General features: G+C 46.6%; 1 protein-coding gene across 1 annotated transcript in view; it reads right to left on the reverse strand.

The window, feature by feature from the left end:
• Dzank1 (double zinc ribbon and ankyrin repeat domains 1) overlaps positions 1–20,591 on the reverse strand; it is a 57,527-nt gene that overhangs the window by 9,170 nt on the left and 27,766 nt on the right. The window contains 5 exon segments of the mRNA NM_001427722.1: positions 468–542; positions 1,682–1,785; positions 5,564–5,771; positions 7,081–7,245; positions 8,424–8,549. Of these exon segments, the coding sequence (NP_001414651.1) occupies positions 468–542; positions 1,682–1,785; positions 5,564–5,771; positions 7,081–7,245; positions 8,424–8,549 (678 nt within the window).

The raw sequence follows: 20,591 nt of genomic DNA on the forward strand, positions 1-20,591 counted from the left end.
GTGTGGTGGTTTGAAAGAAAATGACCCACATAGGACTATTAGGAGGTGTGGCCCTTTTGGAGTAGATATGGTCTTACTGGAGGAAGTGGTCACTGGCTGTGGGCTTTGAGGTCTCAGATGCTCAAGCCATGCCCAGCGTGGCAGTCACTTCCTGCTGCCTATGGGTCCAGATGCAGAACTCTTAGCTCCTTCTCCAGTATTATGTCTGCAAACATGTCACCATGCTTCCTGTCATGACAATAATGGACTAAATCTCTGAACTGTAAGGCAGCCCCAATTAAATGTTGTCCTTTATAAGAGTTGCTTTGGTCATGGTGTCTGTTCACAGCAATAAAACCCTAATTAAGACACCAAGTTTCGTACTATTTGAAACTTTCCTTTCTAGTCATTACACAGAAGCATTTATTCTGTAAGCCAGAATTCACCAGTCCAATCAGATCACGAGTAACTTGTAATGGATTACAGACCTTGTTTGAGACTTGAATATAGTTCAGCCTGATGCTAACTTCATAGCCATCTTCGTGGACAGTAGCAGAGATGAGCTTTAAAAAGAAATTTAAAGATATTCTCAATTGTGGAGTGGGACTCAATACCTAGGAATTCTGAGATGTCAAACTCTATATTTAATAAAATATTTACCACAGAAGATCAACTAGAGAAACAAAGGGAGATAACTAGGCGAGAAAAATAGAAAACTAAGAACAAAATAGCACAGCTAAACCAACTGATCTGTAATCCTAATTAGAAATGAGCAAAATACTTCAACCAAGGACACAGACTCTCAGACTGAATAAGGAAACAAATTTATATCGTTTATAATAAACTTCCTTCAGTCAACTATATGGCTTTGTCATTACTTTTGAAAATATATCCTGGTGAGTGGGTGGGGAGGCAGCTCTACATGCAATAAAGGAACTCACAAGTAAGCAGCTTTTTCTGTACGCTGTGGAACAACTTTAAACAGGGGCAGCTAATGCTCTGATGATTAATTAGGTGGCAAAGGTTCTTTAGGTCTTACGAGGCAAGAGGTCTCTACTGCAAATGCTTAGCCTTGCTGTCGTAGCTCAAAGCAGCCACAGTAACATGTAAATGGATGGAATACCTCTGATCCAATAACCAGAGGGCAGTTTGCTGAACCTCAGGTTAGGACAAAGTATACATAAGCTATCAAAATTGTTTATTAATGAAGCTGAGCAGTACTTGAAAACAAAACAGGTTCAGTGCTGGACTGTTTTGTGACAGAAGAGCTGATGGTCTGATTTGAAAGGGTCCCTTCTAGTCTGTGACAAACAGGAAGAGTTCTTCCATTGAACTTCTCTTAGTAATGATTTTTGGGCCAAAGAAAAGGCATGTGGCTTGGAACCTGCATGCTCCTTACAACCTAAATGCCCAAGATGCAGCAGTGCAGTCTGGAGCAGCTTGCCGACTTCTCTGGGCCACAGATACACAAGGTGATCTAGTAAAACTTGCTATGGATATCTACAGAGTTAAAACCAAGCAATGCAACACAAAACAAAACAAAACCTCTTCAATTTTGTGCCGTTAAAAACCACCACTTATGTTCGTGTCCGTATTTCTCACAAGCGACAGAAGGGTGGAAGGCAGAGAAGGCACACTTAGCAAGCAGTCTTAGAAAACCTGCTTTCAGGGATGCTCTGGGCAGAAGCCTCATCTTACCCACCTTTCCCATCCTGGGTTCTGCAATCAAGGCCCGGAATTCAGGGTTGTTCTGAGCATAGGACCTGAGGTGAGCAGAGATGTGATCCAACTGTTTTCTCCAGTAGCCTAAGAAAGGAGAGAGACCCAAGCATGGATAAGTCTTCCATATTTAAGAAAGACAGACGTGAGTGTGGAACATACATTCTCAGGTCATTTTCCTGGGCCAACCATGTTGGTTTTCCACACAGAACCTCAAGTACACACTACAATAAGCTCCACAACCGCCCCAGCTATTAGACATGATTATTACAGGTTACAGCATTTCAGAATTTCATGGACTACTGCATGTCAAGCCCTTTCTTCTTATGTTATTCTATCTTACATATAAACCATGCTGTCTTAAATGTATGGGTTTGATGGCCTACATAGGGACTTGAATGCATTTGGATCAGAAGTCAGAGCAATTCCGTGAGCCCAGTTGTTTGCTTCTCATGTGTGGGAGAAAGACACAGTGGGCTCCCGCCTTTCTGCCCAGGATGCAGAGCCTCGCCGTAGTGAAACGGATTGGGGTGGGGTCTCAGTTAAGACGGCAGAACCAGTTAGCACTAGCAGGATAACAGCTTTTCTTCCCTCCTGCTATCTGGGGCCACTCAAATGCCTTAGTCCTTGTTGGAACAGGGTGCCCCTTTTCTTCTTAAGCAGATTCTCTTTCATTCAGGAACACAGGATGAAGTTCTTTACTGGGTGCTAACTTTCTAGAGAGCACATGACTTCCATCCTTCTTAAGGCTTAAGACAAGAACTGTCAGGGTATCGCCTATCATGTTCCACTGGCCAGCAAGTGACCAGGCCATCTAGATTCCAAGAGAGAGGAAATAGCCTCTTCCTTTTGAGGACAGGAGGGATATTAGGAATCATTCTGGAAATGGCTGCACACAATCTCCCTTAGGACTAATGCTATACTCAAGTCGGTAAGAGTCGATCAAATTGTAGATGAGTTCTAACTCCTAGCATGGAAACTTACGGCACAAGAGTAGAGCTGGGATACTTCTATCATGGCAGCCTGAGGAGCTTGGTGCTCCCTTTCCCCAGAGAAACCAGTTTAGGAGGCATCGAGTGGCTGGAGAAGTTGCTCAGTGATTACAGTACATGCTCTTGCAGGGGACACAGGTTTGATTCCTAGTACTCACATGGTGGCTCACAGTCATCTTTAGCTTTAGTTTCAGGGGGTGTGATGCGTTCATTGACCTCCATGGGCAGACACCAAACATATATACAATGCAGATACATATATGCAGGCAAAACATTCATACATACAAAATACATAAATCTAAAAATAATGATTTAAATTCTCTAGAGGTGTTTCTTAAGACATCAGTACATTGATGAAAAGAATGTACAAAAACTCAGAAGAGTCAGTGGGTGGTGTCTGACTCATGACCCACTCTCTCTACCTCCTTTTGCCTAATATGATGGAAACTCCACTCCAGATAAGTAGTCAGGAACACAGTCCTGTCCATCTTAGTTCTAAGTTCCACTTCAGTATCTCCTCAGAATAAACAGGACTTCCATATTCTCCTCCTGCCACAACTGCTTATTCCACAGCCTGAGTCCTCAGCAAGCACGGTCAAGGGACTTCTCCCTCTTCCTGTCCCATCATTACTCACAGGCTGAAGGCTCTATGCTGATGTTATGTATTGTTGATACTGGGTACCCAGATCACCTGTTCTTGACTCACTTATCAAAGGTCCCTTTTGAGAGAGGTGGAAATAGAAAACTAAATATGATTGCTGTTATCTTTGGGTTATTCTGAGAGAAAAGTACCACTGTCTCCGCCCAAGGGAGAAAGAAGGCCAGAAATCAGAGTTTGGAAGCTCTTCCCAAAGCAACTGACTTCATTGTAACAGACTGGGAAAGTTCAAGCTCAGAAAAATGGAGAGGATGTGTGGTTGTTTGAATCGGTTTGACCCCATAGACTCATGTGTTTGAATGCTTGGTCCATATGGAGTGGCACTATTAGGAGGTACCTTGTTGGAAGAAGTGTGTCACTGTATGGGTGGCCTTAGAGGTCATATATGCTCAATCTTGTCCCAGTGTGGTACACAGTCTCCTTCTGCTTGTGCATCAAGACATAGAGCTCTCAGCTCCTTTAGCACCATGTCTGCCTGCATACTGTCATGCTTCCTACCACGATGATAGTAAGCCACTCCCAATTAAATGTTTTCCTTTCAAGAGTTGCTTTGGTCATGGTGTCTCTTCAGAGCAATGAAACTCTAAGACAGGATAATTAGAGGCAAATTTAAGGTACTGAGTATTTACCTCAGTGGTAGAGGGTTTACCTTACATGCACAAGGCCCTCAGTTCAACACCAAAGAAGGAAGTGGGGGCAGTTAGACTGCTGATAAATTTACTGCAGATAACAGCTAAATCATAGGCTGGCCACTTTACACAGAACCAGGACAATAATCAGGTAATAAGAGTTCTTCTGAAGTCGGAAAATTATTTAAGTGCCTCTGACCTGAGAAAACGCTGCTGAAAAGATTCCACATTTAATTGGGTCAGTCTGTCCAAGGATTGATGACCTAGAACATGGTGGGAACAGCAGAGTAATGACCTAACAGTATGCTGGCTCAATGGCTGGGCGTGGTCACGGGAAGGCGGCGAGGAGCCTTGCCCAAACCGCAAAACCACCATCTTCCTAGGATGATGGAGTGCAGGCCAGAGGGGTGCTCCCCAGTGAGCTGCATCACACATTGGGGTGAATTGAAGTTCATAGAAAGGAGGAGCCAGCTGCTGACAGACAGTGTGCAAACAGCAGTGAAAAGCAGCGAGGGGGAACTAGCCGGGACGTGAAAGAACCAATTATTAAAAATCTCCAGTTTCAACAAAAAAATTATGAAATGTGAAATCAAAGAGGAAAGTTCAACTAAAACATAAGAATAAAAGAAAGGGGGGTTCGGGATTTAGCTCAGTGGTAGAGCGCTTGCCTAGGAAGCGCAAGGCCCTGAGTTCGGTCCCCAGCTCCGAAAAAAAGAACCAAAAAAAAAAAAAAAAAAAAAAAAAAAGAAAGGTGAGAAAACCTGCCTGTGATAGCGACTGCACACTGAGGCTTTAACAAAACTTCCCAGGAGCCATTAGAAACGTGCTCAGGGTGTGAGGCTGCAGATCCTACAGATGATTTCTGTAGTACACACACACACACACACACACACACACACACACACACACACACACACACCCTCTCTCTGGGACACTATGTGAAAGGAACCTGTCACAAGGGCCAGAGAAAGGCTGCAGATCCTACAGATGATTTCTGTAGTACACACACACACACACACACACACACACACCCTCTCTGGGACACTATGTGAAAGGAACCTGTCACAAGGGCCAGAGAAATGTCAGGAAGAGGCAAGCCCGCGGACGGGGCAGATCGGTGGCTGTCAGCAGTCTGGTACTTGGTAGAAGGGATGTGGAAGGTGACCATCTGAAGAGCACAGGCTTACTCCTGAGGTGCTGATGTGTTCTGCAGACTGTGACATCATTAACATCATTAATGGCTTGATGCCATTCAATCGCACGCTTAAGCATTGTTAAAATGGTGAGCTTTATACCATGTGAATTTTAAACACTAGAAAGCCGCAATGGCAAGTAATAATGAGGACACTGACTCAGCAGCAGAAGCCCGGGGGTGCCATGACACTGACGGACTAGGCAGCGGGCTAGGAGTCAAAGTATTGGGGGAGAAAAGTTTAAGGAAAGGCTACTGTTCTTACAGAAAATGGCCTGAACAAAGAAAAGGAACATACACTCAGTCCATGAAAATAAACCTAAAAAGAAGAAAACATGGGAGGTTCTGTCAGAGAGAGGGCTTTCTCCCACCAGAGGCAAGCGCCTCCCCTCACCTCTTCCCGGGCTGACAGCCGTGAGGACCGGCCTGTGGTCACTCATCTTCTCCTGCCTCTGCCTGTGAGAAGCCGCCTCCAGTTCCTTCTTTGCCAGGAGCTTGCCAGATGGGTAGAACAGGCCAGAGGTCTGTGTGCCCATGTCCTTCTTAGACCCAGTGGCAGGTGTGGGCAAAGGGACATTTAGGGACTGCCAGGCAGATCGGGGCTATGAGCAAGGGAGACAATAACTTAAAGATTAGAGTATAATTTAATTAAATTCATCTACACTCAGAAAATATAATTTAAATCAGAATAAAAACTCCTAAAAACATTATTTGAACTAAAAGTTTTGTTGACTGCTGGTGGTGGTGGTGGTGGTGGTGGTGGTGGTGGTGGTGGTGATGGTGGTGGTGGTGGTGGTGGTGGTGGTGATGGTGATGGTGGTGGTGGTGGTGGTGGTGGTGGTGGTGGTGGTGGTGGTGGTGATGGTGGTGAAGATATTCTCCCCATCATTGCCTCATCTTCCTTGCTCCTATCTTTCCCAGCAACACTTAGCATGATCCATGGAAGGCAGTCCACTCCCCCTGGCCATTTACTGTCCCCATTTCAGCCAATTAGTGATGCTTCTATCCTGCCTGGGGCCTGGGAGACTTCTACCCTCTCGGTTCTGTAGTTCAATTGAATACTCTTTACTATGTAAACATTCAACTGCTGAGAACCAATTTCTTTGATGGATCCAAGAAAATCACCGTGGAAGGCTGTGTAGGCTGCCTGATGTCACCACAATTAAAGAGGCACTGTTCACATGACAGACAATGTGTGTTTGTGTATTTATTAAGTTAAATTTACTGGTAGAGAGAAGAAAATGTCTAAGAATGAACTATAAACAATTTTTAGCAGACAGCAAACAGTCTAAGAAAGAACACCTTTTTTTCACTTAAACTGTGGTGTGAGTGGGCCCCAGCAGGTGCACAAATATGACTGAGTTAAGGCGGCGTGTGTCCTTCACAAGTGCATGCATTCTCTCCCTTTCTCAGGAAAGAGAAGGTGAGTCTGAAGCACTGTGCGGCTTAGAGAATCTGTAAAAGCTAACAGGAAATCGGTCAGCCCTGTGTGTGCTGACAGGCAGGGAGAAATCTTACACACTTGATGTAACTTTTCTAAACAGCAGAGCAGGGAGGAAAGTTCTCAGAATCATTCTGCCCCATGCAGAGAGTTACTTCTTTCCGGGTCACTACATCCACTGCCTCATGCTATTAGACCTGAATCTCTGTCAGAGCAATGCAATTTCAGTTTTCAGTTTCTTGATTTTTTTTTTTTTTTGAGACAAGGTTTTACTTTCTACCCTAGGCTAGATTTGAACTTGGGCAAATATATAACTTTTGAAGAAATCATTCAAACATTTAAAACCTACATTGAATTTATGTACACACCTAGTTCAAAGTCCACATGCAAGGTCTACATGTTTTGGCCCTGTTCTCCTGGGCTGATTCACAGGGCACACAGTCAGACTACACCTGAGCAGCAGTTCTTACCTCAGGAAATGGGCGAGGCCCCCCAGCGACTATGGCCAAGCTGTTGTTCATTCTAAATCTTGTTATAGACTTCACGTAAATACCACAGGAGCCACAGAATCGGGCAGTCAGATGATTGCTGGCCCCACATTTTGGGCAGACAGAGTGGCTAGCAGAAATGCCAAGCTAGAGAACAGAAAATATATGTATGATTTAGACTATGTAAACTATTCTCACACCATACCATTTCTAGCCATCAAAGTAGCATAGGCTCCTGCCTGCTGACCCAACAGCTCTACCTCTAGACTCTCTCCTACACACAGACAAGCACTTAAAGAAATATATCCCAGGCTGTCTTTCACAGTATTTTAGGTACTTAAAAATTACTTCTTAAATTTATTTTATGTTTGTGTGTGTGTGTGTGTGTGTGTGTGTGTGTGTGTGTGTGTGTGTGTGTGTGTGCTTCAGCACCTGAGTAGAGGTCAGGGGACAACTCTGGAGAGTTGGTTGACACGCAACATGGGTGACAAACATCGAAATCAGGATGTCAGGCTTGGTGGAAGGTGCTCCCACCCACTGAGCCATCTTTCCAGCTTGGTAGTGTCAGTCTAGAGGAAATAACTGGGAACAACCTTAGTGGACAGCAATGGGGGATATCACCTAAACAGGCCATGATGTGTGCACATACTCTACAGTATAGACAATGAAATGCAAGCTATAGAAAGAAAGCAGGAAGAGGAACTAGCGGAGTATATCGCCAGGTGGAAAGACTGGGTCAGTAAGCTGCAGCCCACTGGGGAACTGAGAGAACACCTGGTTTCTCAGCGGTAGGACTGCTTCTGAGCAGAGGGGTTGTGGGCCGACATGAAGAAGATGGCCATTCACTGTAAGGCTTTTGTTACTCACATGTTATATCAGATAAACATAGATAATGTGAATGTTTTGATTAAAAATTAGGCAACTCCATTTACAAAAGAAATTCCAGTGGTCAATAAATGAGTAGAGAGGTTTAACCCCAAAATATGCAAACCAAATGGCAGTGAGAAGAGCTTCTCAGGTCCAACATAAGCTATTTCTATCTTCAAATCTTGATGCAGAAACCATAGGAAGTGTTTCTTGTAAGGTCATAGGGAGACCTGGGTGGATGGAGTGCCCAGCACAAAAAGGCTGTTGTAGTGTGGTTGTCTTGTTTTGTTTTGCATCTCAGGACAGGGCTTCTCTGTGTAGCTCTGACTGTCCTGGAACTGCTCTGTAGACCAGACTGGCCTCAAACTCACAGGGATCTGCCTGTTTTGGCCTCCTGAGTGCGAGGATTAAAGGTGTGCCCACCACCACCTGGTGAGGCTCAGTCTTAAAGTGCCTACCATGGCTCCACACCAGTCACAGAAGGATGCTTCCCAGAGGTTCTGGCAGCCACATCTGGAGCAGGAAATGGTCTCCCCATTTCGAGTGGGCAGACGAGGGACTTCATCTCCATTGCACAGCCACTGCTGAACAAAGCAGCGTTGACAGGCAGTCAGAACTATGTTCTCCAGTTCCCACTCCATCCAAAGAAAGGAGTAAAGCCTAAAAGTGACAGGAACTAGAACTACCCCCACCCACCTTTTTTGACAAAAGGAATAAAAGACTCATTTATGTTTGCTTATTTGAGACAGGATCTCTCAACATCATCCTGGCTGTCCTGGAACTTGATACATAGACCAGGATGGTCTCAAATTCAGAGATTCTCCTTCTTCTGTCTCCCAAGTGCTGGGATTAAAGGTGTGTATCACTAAGGCTAGCCCATACTCAGTAATTTTTAGGTTCATATTTGTGGTGGTTTGAATGTGCTTGGCTATAGGGAGTGGTACTGTTAGGAGGTATAGTCTTGGAGGAAGGAAATGTGTCACTGTGGGGTGGGCTTCGAAGCTCTGCCCAGGTCAAGATGCTGATCTCTCAGCTCCTCCTGCACCTGTCTGCCTGGACACTGCCATGCTCCCTCCTTGATGATAATGGACGAAACCTCTGAACCTGTAAGGCAGCCCCAACTAAAGGTTGTCCTTTATAGGGTTGCCTTGGTCGTGGTGTCTGTTCATAGCAATGAAAACTATAACTAGGACAATATTCCTTCCTAGAAACCACAGGAAGTTGATGAAAATGGTGCCGTCTATATGTCTGTATTCCTCTGTATCGCTGATATCTCAGGCTGAGCAAGCCAACTGTAGATTAATAGGACATCACTGATAAACCAAGCTGGGCCATGCAGGGCCATGACTGAGGCTTAGCTTCTACCTTTTGCCCAATGAAACATTGCTTTATTTTCCATTCTGGGCATGGAAATGGTAGTATAAGTAAAGAGCCACTTCTAATCTATCTAGTAAGACCACATTTGAGGCTAGAAAGATGATTTAGTAGTTAGAGAGAACATGCCACTCTGTCAGAGGATCCGGGCTCAATTCCCAGCACCCATTTGGTAGTTTGCAATTGTCTGTAACTGTAACTCCAGTTCTAGAGGATCTGACACTTTCTTCTTAGGACACAAGACACACAAATAGCACACAGAAATACACGCAGACAAAACACCCATATACATAAATCATAAAATTAAAAACAATAAGAGCACATTTGTACTTCATGCTGTAGGACCTGCAGATCCAGAGTGAGTAGTCCAGCATACACACAGGGCCAGTTGCTAACAGACAGTGAGTAGTCCAGCGTACACACAGGGCCGGTTGCTAACAGACAGTGAGTAGTCCAGCATACACACAGGGCCGGCTGCTAAGAGACAGTGAGTAGTCCAGCGTACACACAGGGCCGGCTGCTAACAGACAGTGAGTAGTCCAGCGTACACACAGGGCCGGCTGCTAACAGACAGTGAGTAGTCCAGTATACACACAGGGCCGGCTGCTAAGAGACAGTGAGTAGTCCAGTATACACACAGGGCCGGCTGCTAACAGACAGTGAGTAGTCCAGCGTACACACAGGGCCGGCTGCTAACAGACAGTGAGTAGTCCAGCGTACACACAGGGCCGGCTGCTAAGAGACAGTGAGTAGTCCAGCATACACACAGGGCCGGCTGCTAACAGACAGTGAGTAGTCCAGCATACACACAGGGCCGGCTGCTAACAGACAGTGAGTAGTCCAGCATACACACAGGGCCAGCTGCTAACAGACAGTGAGTAGTCCAGCATACACACAGGGCCAGCTGCTAACAGACAGTGAGTAGTCCAGCATACACACAGGGCCAGCTGCTAACAGACAGTGAGTAGTCCAGCATACACACAGGGCCAGCTGCTAACAGACAGTGAGTAGTCCAGCATACACACAGGGCCAGTTGCTAACAGACAGTGAGTAGTCCAGCATACACACAGGGCCAGCTGCTAACAGACAGTGAGTAGTCCAGCATACACACAGGGCCAGCTGCTAACAGACAGTGAGTAGTCCAGCATACACACAGGGCCAGCTGCTAACAGACAGTGAGTAGTCCAGCGTACACACAGGGACAGCTGCTAACAGACAGTGAGTAGTCCAGCGTACACACAGGGCCGGCTGCTAACAGACAGTGAGTAGTCCAGCATACACACAGGGCCGGCTGCTAACAGACAGTGAGTAGTCCAGTATACACACAGGGCCGGCTGCTAACAGACAGTGAGTAGTCCAGCATACACACAGGGCCAGCTGCTAACAGACAGTGAGTAGTCCAGCATACACACAGGGCCGGCTGCTAACAGACAGTGAGTAGTCCAGCGTACACACAGGGCCGGCTGCTAACAGACAGTGAGTAGTCCAGCGTACACACAGGGCCGGCTGCTAACAGACAGTGAGTAGTCCAGCGTACACACAGGGCCGGCTGCTAAGAGACAGTGAGTAGTCCAGCGTACACACAGGGCCGGCTGCTAAGAGACAGTGAGTAGTCCAGCGTACACACAGGGCCGGCTGCTAACAGACAGTGAGTAGTCCAGCATACACACAGGGCCGGCTGCTAACAGACAGTGAGTAGTCCAGCATACACACAGGGCCAGCTGCTAACAGACAGTGAGTAGTCCAGCATACACACAGGGCCAGCTGCTAACAGACAGTGAGTAGTCCAGCATACACACAGGGCCAGCTGCTAACAGACAGTGAGTAGTCCAGCATACACACAGGGCCGGCTGCTAACAGACAGTGAGTAGTCCAGCATACACACAGGGCCGGCTGCTAACAGACAGTGAGTAGTCCAGCATACACACAGGGCCGGCTGCTAACAGACAGTGAGTAGTCCAGCGTACACACAGGGCCGGCTGCTAACAGACAGTGAGTAGTCCAGCGTACACACAGGGCCGGCTGCTAACAGACAGTGAGTAGTCCAGCGTACACACAGGGCCGGCTGCTAACAGACAGTGAGTAGTCCAGCGTACACACAGGGCCGGCTGCTAACAGACAGTGAGTAGTCCAGCGTACACACAGGGCCAGCTGCTAACAGACAGTGAGTAGTCCAGCATACACACAGGGCCAGCTGCTAACAGACAGTGAGTAGTCCAGCATACACACAGGGCCAGCTGCTAACAGACAGTGAGTAGTCCAGCATACACACAGGGCCGGCTGCTAACAGACAGTGAGTAGTCCAGCATACACACAGGGCCGGCTGCTAACAGACAGTGAGTAGTCCAGCGTACACACAGGGCCGGCTGCTAACAGACAGTGAGTAGTCCAGCGTACACACAGGGCCGGCTGCTAACAGACAGTGAGTAGTCCAGCGTACACACAGGGCCGGCTGCTAAGAGACAGTGAGTAGTCCAGCATACACACAGGGCCGGCTGCTAAGAGACAGTGAGTAGTCCAGCATACACACAGGGCCAGCTGCTAACAGACAGTGAGTAGTCCAGCATACACACAGGGCCAGCTGCTAACAGACAGTGAGTAGTCCAGCATACACACAGGGCCAGCTGCTAACAGACAGTGAGTAGTCCAGCATACACACAGGGCCAGCTGCTAACAGACAGTGAGTAGTCCAGCATACACACAGGGCCAGCTGCTAACAGACAGTGAGTAGTCCAGCATACACACAGGGCCAGCTGCTAACAGACAGTGAGTAGTCCAGCATACACACAGGGCCAGCTGCTAACAGACAGTGAGTAGTCCAGCATACACACAGGGCCGGCTGCTAACAGACAGTGAGTAGTCCAGCATACACACAGGGCCGGCTGCTAACAGACAGTGAGTAGTCCAGCATACACACAGGGCCGGCTGCTAACAGACAGTGAGTAGTCCAGCGTACACACAGGGCCGGCTGCTAACAGACAGTGAGTAGTCCAGCGTACACACAGGGCCGGCTGCTAACAGACAGTGAGTAGTCCAGCGTACACACAGGGCCGGCTGCTAACAGACAGTGAGTAGTCCAGCGTACACACAGGGCCGGCTGCTAACAGACAGTGAGTAGTCCAGCGTACACACAGGGCCGGCTGCTAACAGACAGTGAGTAGTCCAGCATACACACAGGGCCAGCTGCTAACAGACAGTGAGTAGTCCAGCATACACACAGGGCCAGCTGCTAACAGACAGTGAGTAGTCCAGCATACACACAGGGCCAGCTGCTAACAGACAGTGAGTAGTCCAGCATACACACAGGGCCAGCTGCTAACAGACAGTGAGTAGTCCAGCATACACACAGGGCCAGCTGCTAACAGACAGTGAGTAGTCCAGCATACACACAGGGCCAGCTGCTAACAGACAGTGAGTAGTCCAGCATACACACAGGGCCAGCTGCTAACAGACAGTGAGTAGTCCAGCATACACACAGGGCCGGCTGCTAACAGACAGTGAGTAGTCCAGCGTACACACAGGGCCGGCTGCTAACAGACAGTGAGTAGTCCAGCGTACACACAGGGCCGGCTGCTAACAGACAGTGAGTAGTCCAGCGTACACACAGGGCCGGCTGCTAACAGACAGTGAGTAGTCCAGCGTACACACAGGGCCGGCTGCTAACAGACAGTGAGTAGTCCAGCGTACACACAGGGCCGGCTGCTAACAGACAGTGAGTAGTCCAGCGTACACACAGGGCCGGCTGCTAACAGACAGTGAGTAGTCCAGCGTACACACAGGGCCGGCTGCTAACAGACAGTGAGTAGTCCAGCATACACACAGGGCCGGCTGCTAACAGACAGTGAGTAGTCCAGCATACACACAGGGCCGGCTGCTAACAGACAGTGAGTAGTCCAGCATACACACAGGGCCGGCTGCTAACAGACAGTGAGTAGTCCAGCATACACACAGGGCCGGCTGCTAACAGACAGTGAGTAGTCCAGCATACACACAGGGCCGGCTGCTAACAGACAGTGAGTAGTCCAGCATACACACAGGGCCGGCTGCTAACAGACAGTGAGTAGTCCAGTATACACACAGGGCCGGCTGCTAACAGACAGTGAGTAGTCCAGCGTACACACAGGGCCGGCTGCTAAGAGACAGTGAGTAGTCCAGCGTACACACAGGGCCGGCTGCTAACAGACAGTGAGTAGTCCAGCGTACACACAGGGCCGGCTGCTAACAGACAGTGAGTAGTCCAGCGTACACACAGGGCCGGCTGCTAACAGACAGTGAGTAGTCCAGCGTACACACAGGGCCGGCTGCTAACAGACAGTGAGTAGTCCAGCGTACACACAGGGCCGGCTGCTAACAGACAGTGAGTAGTCCAGCGTACACACAGGGCCGGCTGCTAACAGACAGTGAGTAGTCCAGCGTACACACAGGGCCGGCTGCTAACAGACAGTGAGTAGTCCAGCGTACACACAGGGCCGGCTGCTAACAGACAGTGAGTAGTCCAGCGTACACACAGGGCCGGCTGCTAACAGACAGTGAGTAGTCCAGCATACACACAGGGCCGGCTGCTAACAGACAGTGAGTAGTCCAGCGTACACACAGGGCCGGCTGCTAACAGACAGTGAGTAGTCCAGCGTACACACAGGGCCGGCTGCTAACAGACAGTGAGTAGTCCAGCGTACACACAGGGCCGGCTGCTAACAGACAGTGAGTAGTCCAGCGTACACACAGGGCCGGCTGCTAACAGACAGTGAGTAGTCCAGCATACACACAGGGCCGGCTGCTAACAGACAGTGAGTAGTCCAGCATACACACAGGGCCGGCTGCTAACAGACAGTGAGTAGTCCAGCATACACACAGGGCCGGCTGCTAACAGACAGTGAGTAGTCCAGCATACACACAGGGCCGGCTGCTAACAGACAGTGAGTAGTCCAGCATACACACAGGGCCGGCTGCTAACAGACAGTGAGTAGTCCAGCATACACACAGGGCCAGCTGCTAACAGACAGTGAGTAGTCCAGCATACACACAGGGCCGGCTGCTAACAGACAGTGAGTAGTCCAGCATACACACAGGGCCGGCTGCTAACAGACAGTGAGTAGTCCAGCATACACACAGGGCCGGCTGCTAACAGACAGTGAGTAGTCCAGCATACACACAGGGCCGGCTGCTAACAGACAGTGAGTAGTCCAGCATACACACAGGGCCGGCTGCTAACAGACAGTGAGTAGTCCAGCATACACACAGGGCCGGCTGCTAACAGACAGTGAGTAGTCCAGCGTACACACAGGGCCGGCTGCTAACAGACAGTGAGTAGTCCAGCGTACACACAGGGCCGGCTGCTAACAGACAGTGAGTAGTCCAGCGTACACACAGGGCCGGCTGCTAAGAGACAGTGAGTAGTCCAGCATACACACAGGGCCGGCTGCTAACAGACAGTGAGTAGTCCAGCATACACACAGGGCCAGCTGCTAACAGACAGTGAGTAGTCCAGCATACACACAGGGCCAGCTGCTAACAGACAGTGAGTAGTCCAGCATACACACAGGGCCAGCTGCTAACAGACAGTGAGTAGTCCAGCATACACACAGGGCCAGCTGCTAACAGACAGTGAGTAGTCCAGCATACACACAGGGCCAGCTGCTAACAGACAGTGAGTAGTCCAGCATACACACAGGGCCAGCTGCTAACAGACAGTGAGTAGTCCAGCATACACACAGGGCCAGCTGCTAACAGACAGTGAGTAGTCCAGCATACACACAGGGCCAGCTGCTAACAGACAGTGAGTAGTCCAGCATACACACAGGGCCAGCTGCTAACAGACAGTGAGTAGTCCAGCATACACACAGGGCCGGCTGCTAACAGACAGTGAGTAGTCCAGCATACACACAGGGCCGGCTGCTAACAGACAGTGAGTAGTCCAGTATACACACAGGGCCGGCTGCTAACAGACAGTGAGTAGTCCAGCATACACACAGGGCCAGCTGCTAACAGACAGTGAGTAGTCCAGCATACACACAGGGCCGGCTGCTAACAGACAGTGAGTAGTCCAGTATACACACAGGGCCGGCTGCTAACAGACAGTGAGTAGTCCAGCATACACACAGGGCCAGCTGCTAACAGACAGTGAGTAGTCCAGCATACACACAGGGCCGGCTGCTAACAGACAGTGAGTAGTCCAGCGTACACACAGGGCCGGTTGCTAACAGACAGTGAGTAGTCCAGCATACACACAGGGCCAGCTGCTAACAGACAATGAGTAGTCCAGCATACACACAGGGACAGCTGCTAACAGCTTGTTTGTTTGAGCTACCCTTTAACATAGGCATCTCTAGATGGCTCTCTGGGGAGGATGTAAACTATATCACCGAGGGTATATGAACCGTTACTATAGTGACAATAGTGAGGGAAGAATATGGGGATTGGGGAGAAACTCCAACACCATGAACGTCAGAGGCAAGGCTGCCACCTGACCAGAGACAACCTTTGCAATGACTTGTGTCTTTCCTCAGATTCCTTGTTAAGTGTGCCAGCTGGGGATGGAATGGGAAAAGCAGACTGTGCAATGGTAGTTCCCTGGCTTCCCAGATTGCCATATCTCTAAATAAAGAATAGTTTCATGACTCAGTTCCTGCCTCTGGTCCCTGGCTCCAGTACTCCTAGTTACAGAAGGAATTCTTTTATCGTGAAGAGAAAAAAGGGTTGTTTCTTGAGAATTTCTGACACTGTTATGTAGAGTCTTGGTTCCTGGTCCTTATTCACGAGTATGTAATGTGATAATAATAGTAAAAGTGGCAGTTCTGTGACTAGATGCAGACACTGGTCTACACCTTATGTCTGATTGTATAGCCTGTTGTCTAAGATTCCAGAGTCCTGTTGCTTTAACAGCATCCTCACGGGTCTGTAGTGGGTTTGGGATGGTCAATGTCAAGTGAATATGAAGGAATGCTCAGCATAGGGTCAGTCTACACCTCAAGTTCCTGTCTTTCTGGCCTTTCTATTAGGTGTTGACTCTAATTCTACATTATACCCCACTTATGCAATACCAGTGATCCTGGCATTTAGGTATCAAATAGTTACTGAATCAATGAATAACAGATCCAATTAATAACCAAATACATGGTACTGCCACATATTCCATATGTAATATTAAATATATGGACAACAAAAACATTTTTCTAAGGATAATTTTCTCTCAAAGATGGTTAATTTAGTTAACTGTATTTGCCCAGCTGAACCCTGTTAAACTCAGGAGTACTTTGTTATCCAAGAACAGAACTTTTTTTCTCTATAGAAAGGGTTCCTATCAGTCCATAACATGGGGAACTGAGGAAGGTCACATCAGCCCATAGCACAGGGAGCTGAGGAAGGAATATTTCTACGTTCATTAACGTAGTGTCTGTGCAATCAGAGACAGGCTCTTTGGGATAATCCAAAAGGCACAATTCTTTGAAAACTTTTGCTTCAGATCTTACATTTCGATTATCCTAATATTATTTTTTCTTTTTAAACAGAAAGATTTCTTTTTATTTTATGTGTGTAAGTTTTTCTATATGTATGTATGTGTGCCATGTGCATGCCTTGTGCCAGAGGATGTCAGAAGAGGGCACTGGATTCCCTGCAACTGAAATCACGGATGGTTGTGAGCCACCATGTGGGTCTTGACACTGAAACCGGGTTGTCTGCAGGAGCAGTAAATGCTCCCAACTACTGAGCCACTAAATTAAATTTTGACAGAGCTTTTGCCAATGTGGGGTTCTAAACACAAAGTCTTCACATTTTTTCATTGAGAATTGTGGAGGTTTGAATATGCTTGGGCTAGGGAGTGGCACTATCAGGAGGTGTGGCCTTGTTGGAGGAAGTGTGTCATTGTGGGGGTGGACGTTGAGACCCTCCTCCTAGCAGTCTTCTCCTGTTTGCATTTGGAACAAGATGTAGAACTCTCATCTACAGCACCATGCTTGCCTGCACACAGCCATGCTTCCCACTATGATGACAATGGACTGAATGAACCTTAGACCAGGTAAGCCAGCCCCAATTAAATGCTGTCCTTTATAAGAGTTGTCTTGGTCATGTGTCTCTCTCTCATCAGCAATGGAAACCCTAAGACAAAGATTAAAGTTCAAGTTTTTTAACGTTACTTTAAGGAAATAAAAACTGTCTTACCCTATCCTATCAATGTTGCTAAACAAAGACATGAAGCTATCATATTGAACATGCGCTGCTACTTTCTGCCATTTCTATAAACACTATCATTTGAACACCTAAATCTTCATAAGCCATTCGGATGCAATTGTGTCTTTAAAAACACTCAACTTTGGGGCCCTGGAGACACGGTTTAGCAGTTAAGAGTTGCTTTTGCAGAAGACCAGGTTTGATTCTCAGCATGCACACGGTGGCTCCCAGTTATCTGTACCTCCAATTCCAGGACACTCAATGATCTCTTCTGAAATTCATGGTCATCAGACATGCATATGGTACACATGCATGCAGGCAAGACACTCATATATGTAAAATAAAATAAATACATCTAATTTTTTTAGATTTTTATATAGTTCCTGAACAGTTCTGTTGACAGATGAAAACCAGAAATGGACGAATCATGTCATTGGCAGTTAACATAATTGATTTAAATATGTTACTTTTGATAAGAAGTCCAGAAAAGAAAGGAAAGGATTGGAGGAGGAAAGAAGGAAGGATAGCCTCAAACTCATAATCCTCCTGCTTCAGCTTTCCAAGCACTGGGATTATAGAAGTGTGACACCACATTCAGAGTTTCATGTGTCCCATGGTGGCTTCAGATTGAGAATGACCTTAAACTTCAGACCATCCTGCCTCCACCTCCTAATGCTTATGGGTGTGTGCCAGTCCACAGTTTATGGGTGCTAAAACTCAAACTCAGAGCCCCAGGAATAAGCACACAGTTTATCAGATGAGCTATCTCTAGCCTAACCTTAAATCTTTTCATGAGACATTTTCTTGATTCTGTTGGAACGTTCACTCCAAGAAGATTCCATAAATACCATCATTTTCTTCTGTTATGGTTTCCTAACCTCACTATCCTTTTCTCAGCTGCCACGGGAAATGACAGTGCAATTTCATGATGACAAAATGATAAAAATCTGAGCTCACATCACCAGACAGCTACAAATACAAGATTCCCCCAATTTATAACTGATTTGATTTGGGAATAATATGTGGATGTTCTAGTCAATTTTGCCAGTCTCATTAGCCTTTTTCCACAGTTAATTCTGAAAACTCAGCTATGTAGCAGGGATAATTTTTTTAAACCTACACGGGTTTTCCTTTAGGCGGCAATGAAGTAAGTGCACAGCTATAAAACCTGCTCCTAATGCATGAAGGCTCTGGAGAATGGACGAGTGCACACACATAGGAGGTGAGTTATGCAATTTAGTTCCAGTCTTAGCCTTCGGTCTGGGGCTAAGAGCACAGAACAGAACCCACGCCAAATGGGAGGCAAAGGGCAGTATTTTTGGCAGGAGGTGAGGAGAACCAGAAAACTAAAGCTGAATGCAAGTGCTCTTTTTGTCCTTCCTTTTCTTGAACTGTTTAAGGCAGAGGTTATAACATCCTTACAAGGTATGCAATGTATAGGTGCAGAATATATGTACCTATACTTGGAAAGAAGACGTCAGGGGATCTGACCTATCTAATGGCATTCATTCATTACTACTTTAATATGCCTAACAAAAAACACCATGCAAATACTAGGATCTGAATCACATGTGGAGGCATTTAATACATTTTAATTAATAAGAATAATTTATATAGTGGGGTGGAGGGATAGCTCTGAAGTAAAAAGCACTGACTGGGGGCTGGAGAGATGGCTCAGTGGTTAAGAGCACTGACTGCTCTTCCAGAGGTCCTGAGTTCAAATCCCAGCAACCACATGGTGGCTCACAACCATCTGTAGTGGGATCTGATTCCCTCTTCTGGCATGTCTGAAAACAGCTACAGTGTACTCACAATAAATAAATCTTTAAAAAAAAAAAAAAAAAAGCACTGACTGCTCTTCCAGGGGCCTGGGTTCAGCACCCACAAGGCAGCTACCAACTATCTTTAATTCCAGACCTAGGGGATCCATCGCCTTGTTCTGGCTTCTGCAGGCACTGCACGTATATGCTGCACATGCATTTAGCAAATACTCAACACATAAACAATAAAATCTAACAAAAATTTTAAATGTTTTGTGCACGGCATGATGTATATGCAAATCTCTATGCATGGCCTCCTTTACTTGTCCTTTCTGGATGGTAAGAACACAACATTTAGTCTCTTGGAAAGTTTCAAAGATACAGTGAATAATGGCAATCAATAACACAGGTGAGAAGAATTAACTGGTCATTGTGACGTATAAAAGAGATCTTGACTGTATCTTCAGAAGCATAGTGTACCTTTCACGAACTTCTCCCTAAGCCATCACCTGTCATTGTGAGTGAGTGTTTTTTTTTTTTTTAATGATGTCTTCACATCATGCATGTAAATGAGATCATTCAGTATCTGACACCGTGCCTGGCTTATTTCACATTGAACATAATGTCTCTGTTACAGGTGAAAGGAGTTCCTTCCTTTTAAAGGCTGAATGGTATTCTACTCAGTATGCATGCCATGTTTTCTTTTCTTTTTTTTTTTTTTTTTTATTTGGGGGGAAGCACCCTCTCAGAGGCAAGGGGCAGGAGGAATGGGGTAAGGAACTGTACGAGACGGTACTGAAGAGGCGGACAACGACTGGAATGCAAATAAAAAAGAAATTGATAAGAAAAGAGATAAAAGAAGATAAACAGGTAAAAATGCAATATATAGGATATATGTCCTATCTTTTTAAGGTATAGCAAAATAAAATAACAATGACCTACTCTATATATATTAGAATGACTATAATTCAAAAGACTGTTAGCACTAAATACTAATGAGAATTAGTAACATGATCCCTCATTCAAGGATACAAAATATATAAAACAAAAATACAGAACATAGCTTGGCAGTTTCTTGTAAACCTGAATAGATTCTTAGTATATGATCTAAGTACTGCTTTTGGTGTTTATCCAAAGGAGTTGAAAATATGTGCTCTGTGGATTCAGCTTGACTGACTGCTGCCATTTTGACTTGTAGCTGCCATGACTGCCCCTAGTTATTCCCGATTAGTTTTCCAACAAACCATATAAACTTTTAGAGCAGGATATTGAGCATTATAACGAAGACTGCTGGTACAGAGGGGTGCCTCTTTCATTATTATT

This window comes from Rattus norvegicus, chromosome 3, assembly GCF_021556685.1.
Source record: "Rattus norvegicus strain SHRSP/BbbUtx chromosome 3, alternate assembly SHRSP_T2T, whole genome shotgun sequence".
Classification (NCBI taxonomy): Eukaryota; Metazoa; Chordata; class Mammalia; order Rodentia; family Muridae; genus Rattus; species Rattus norvegicus.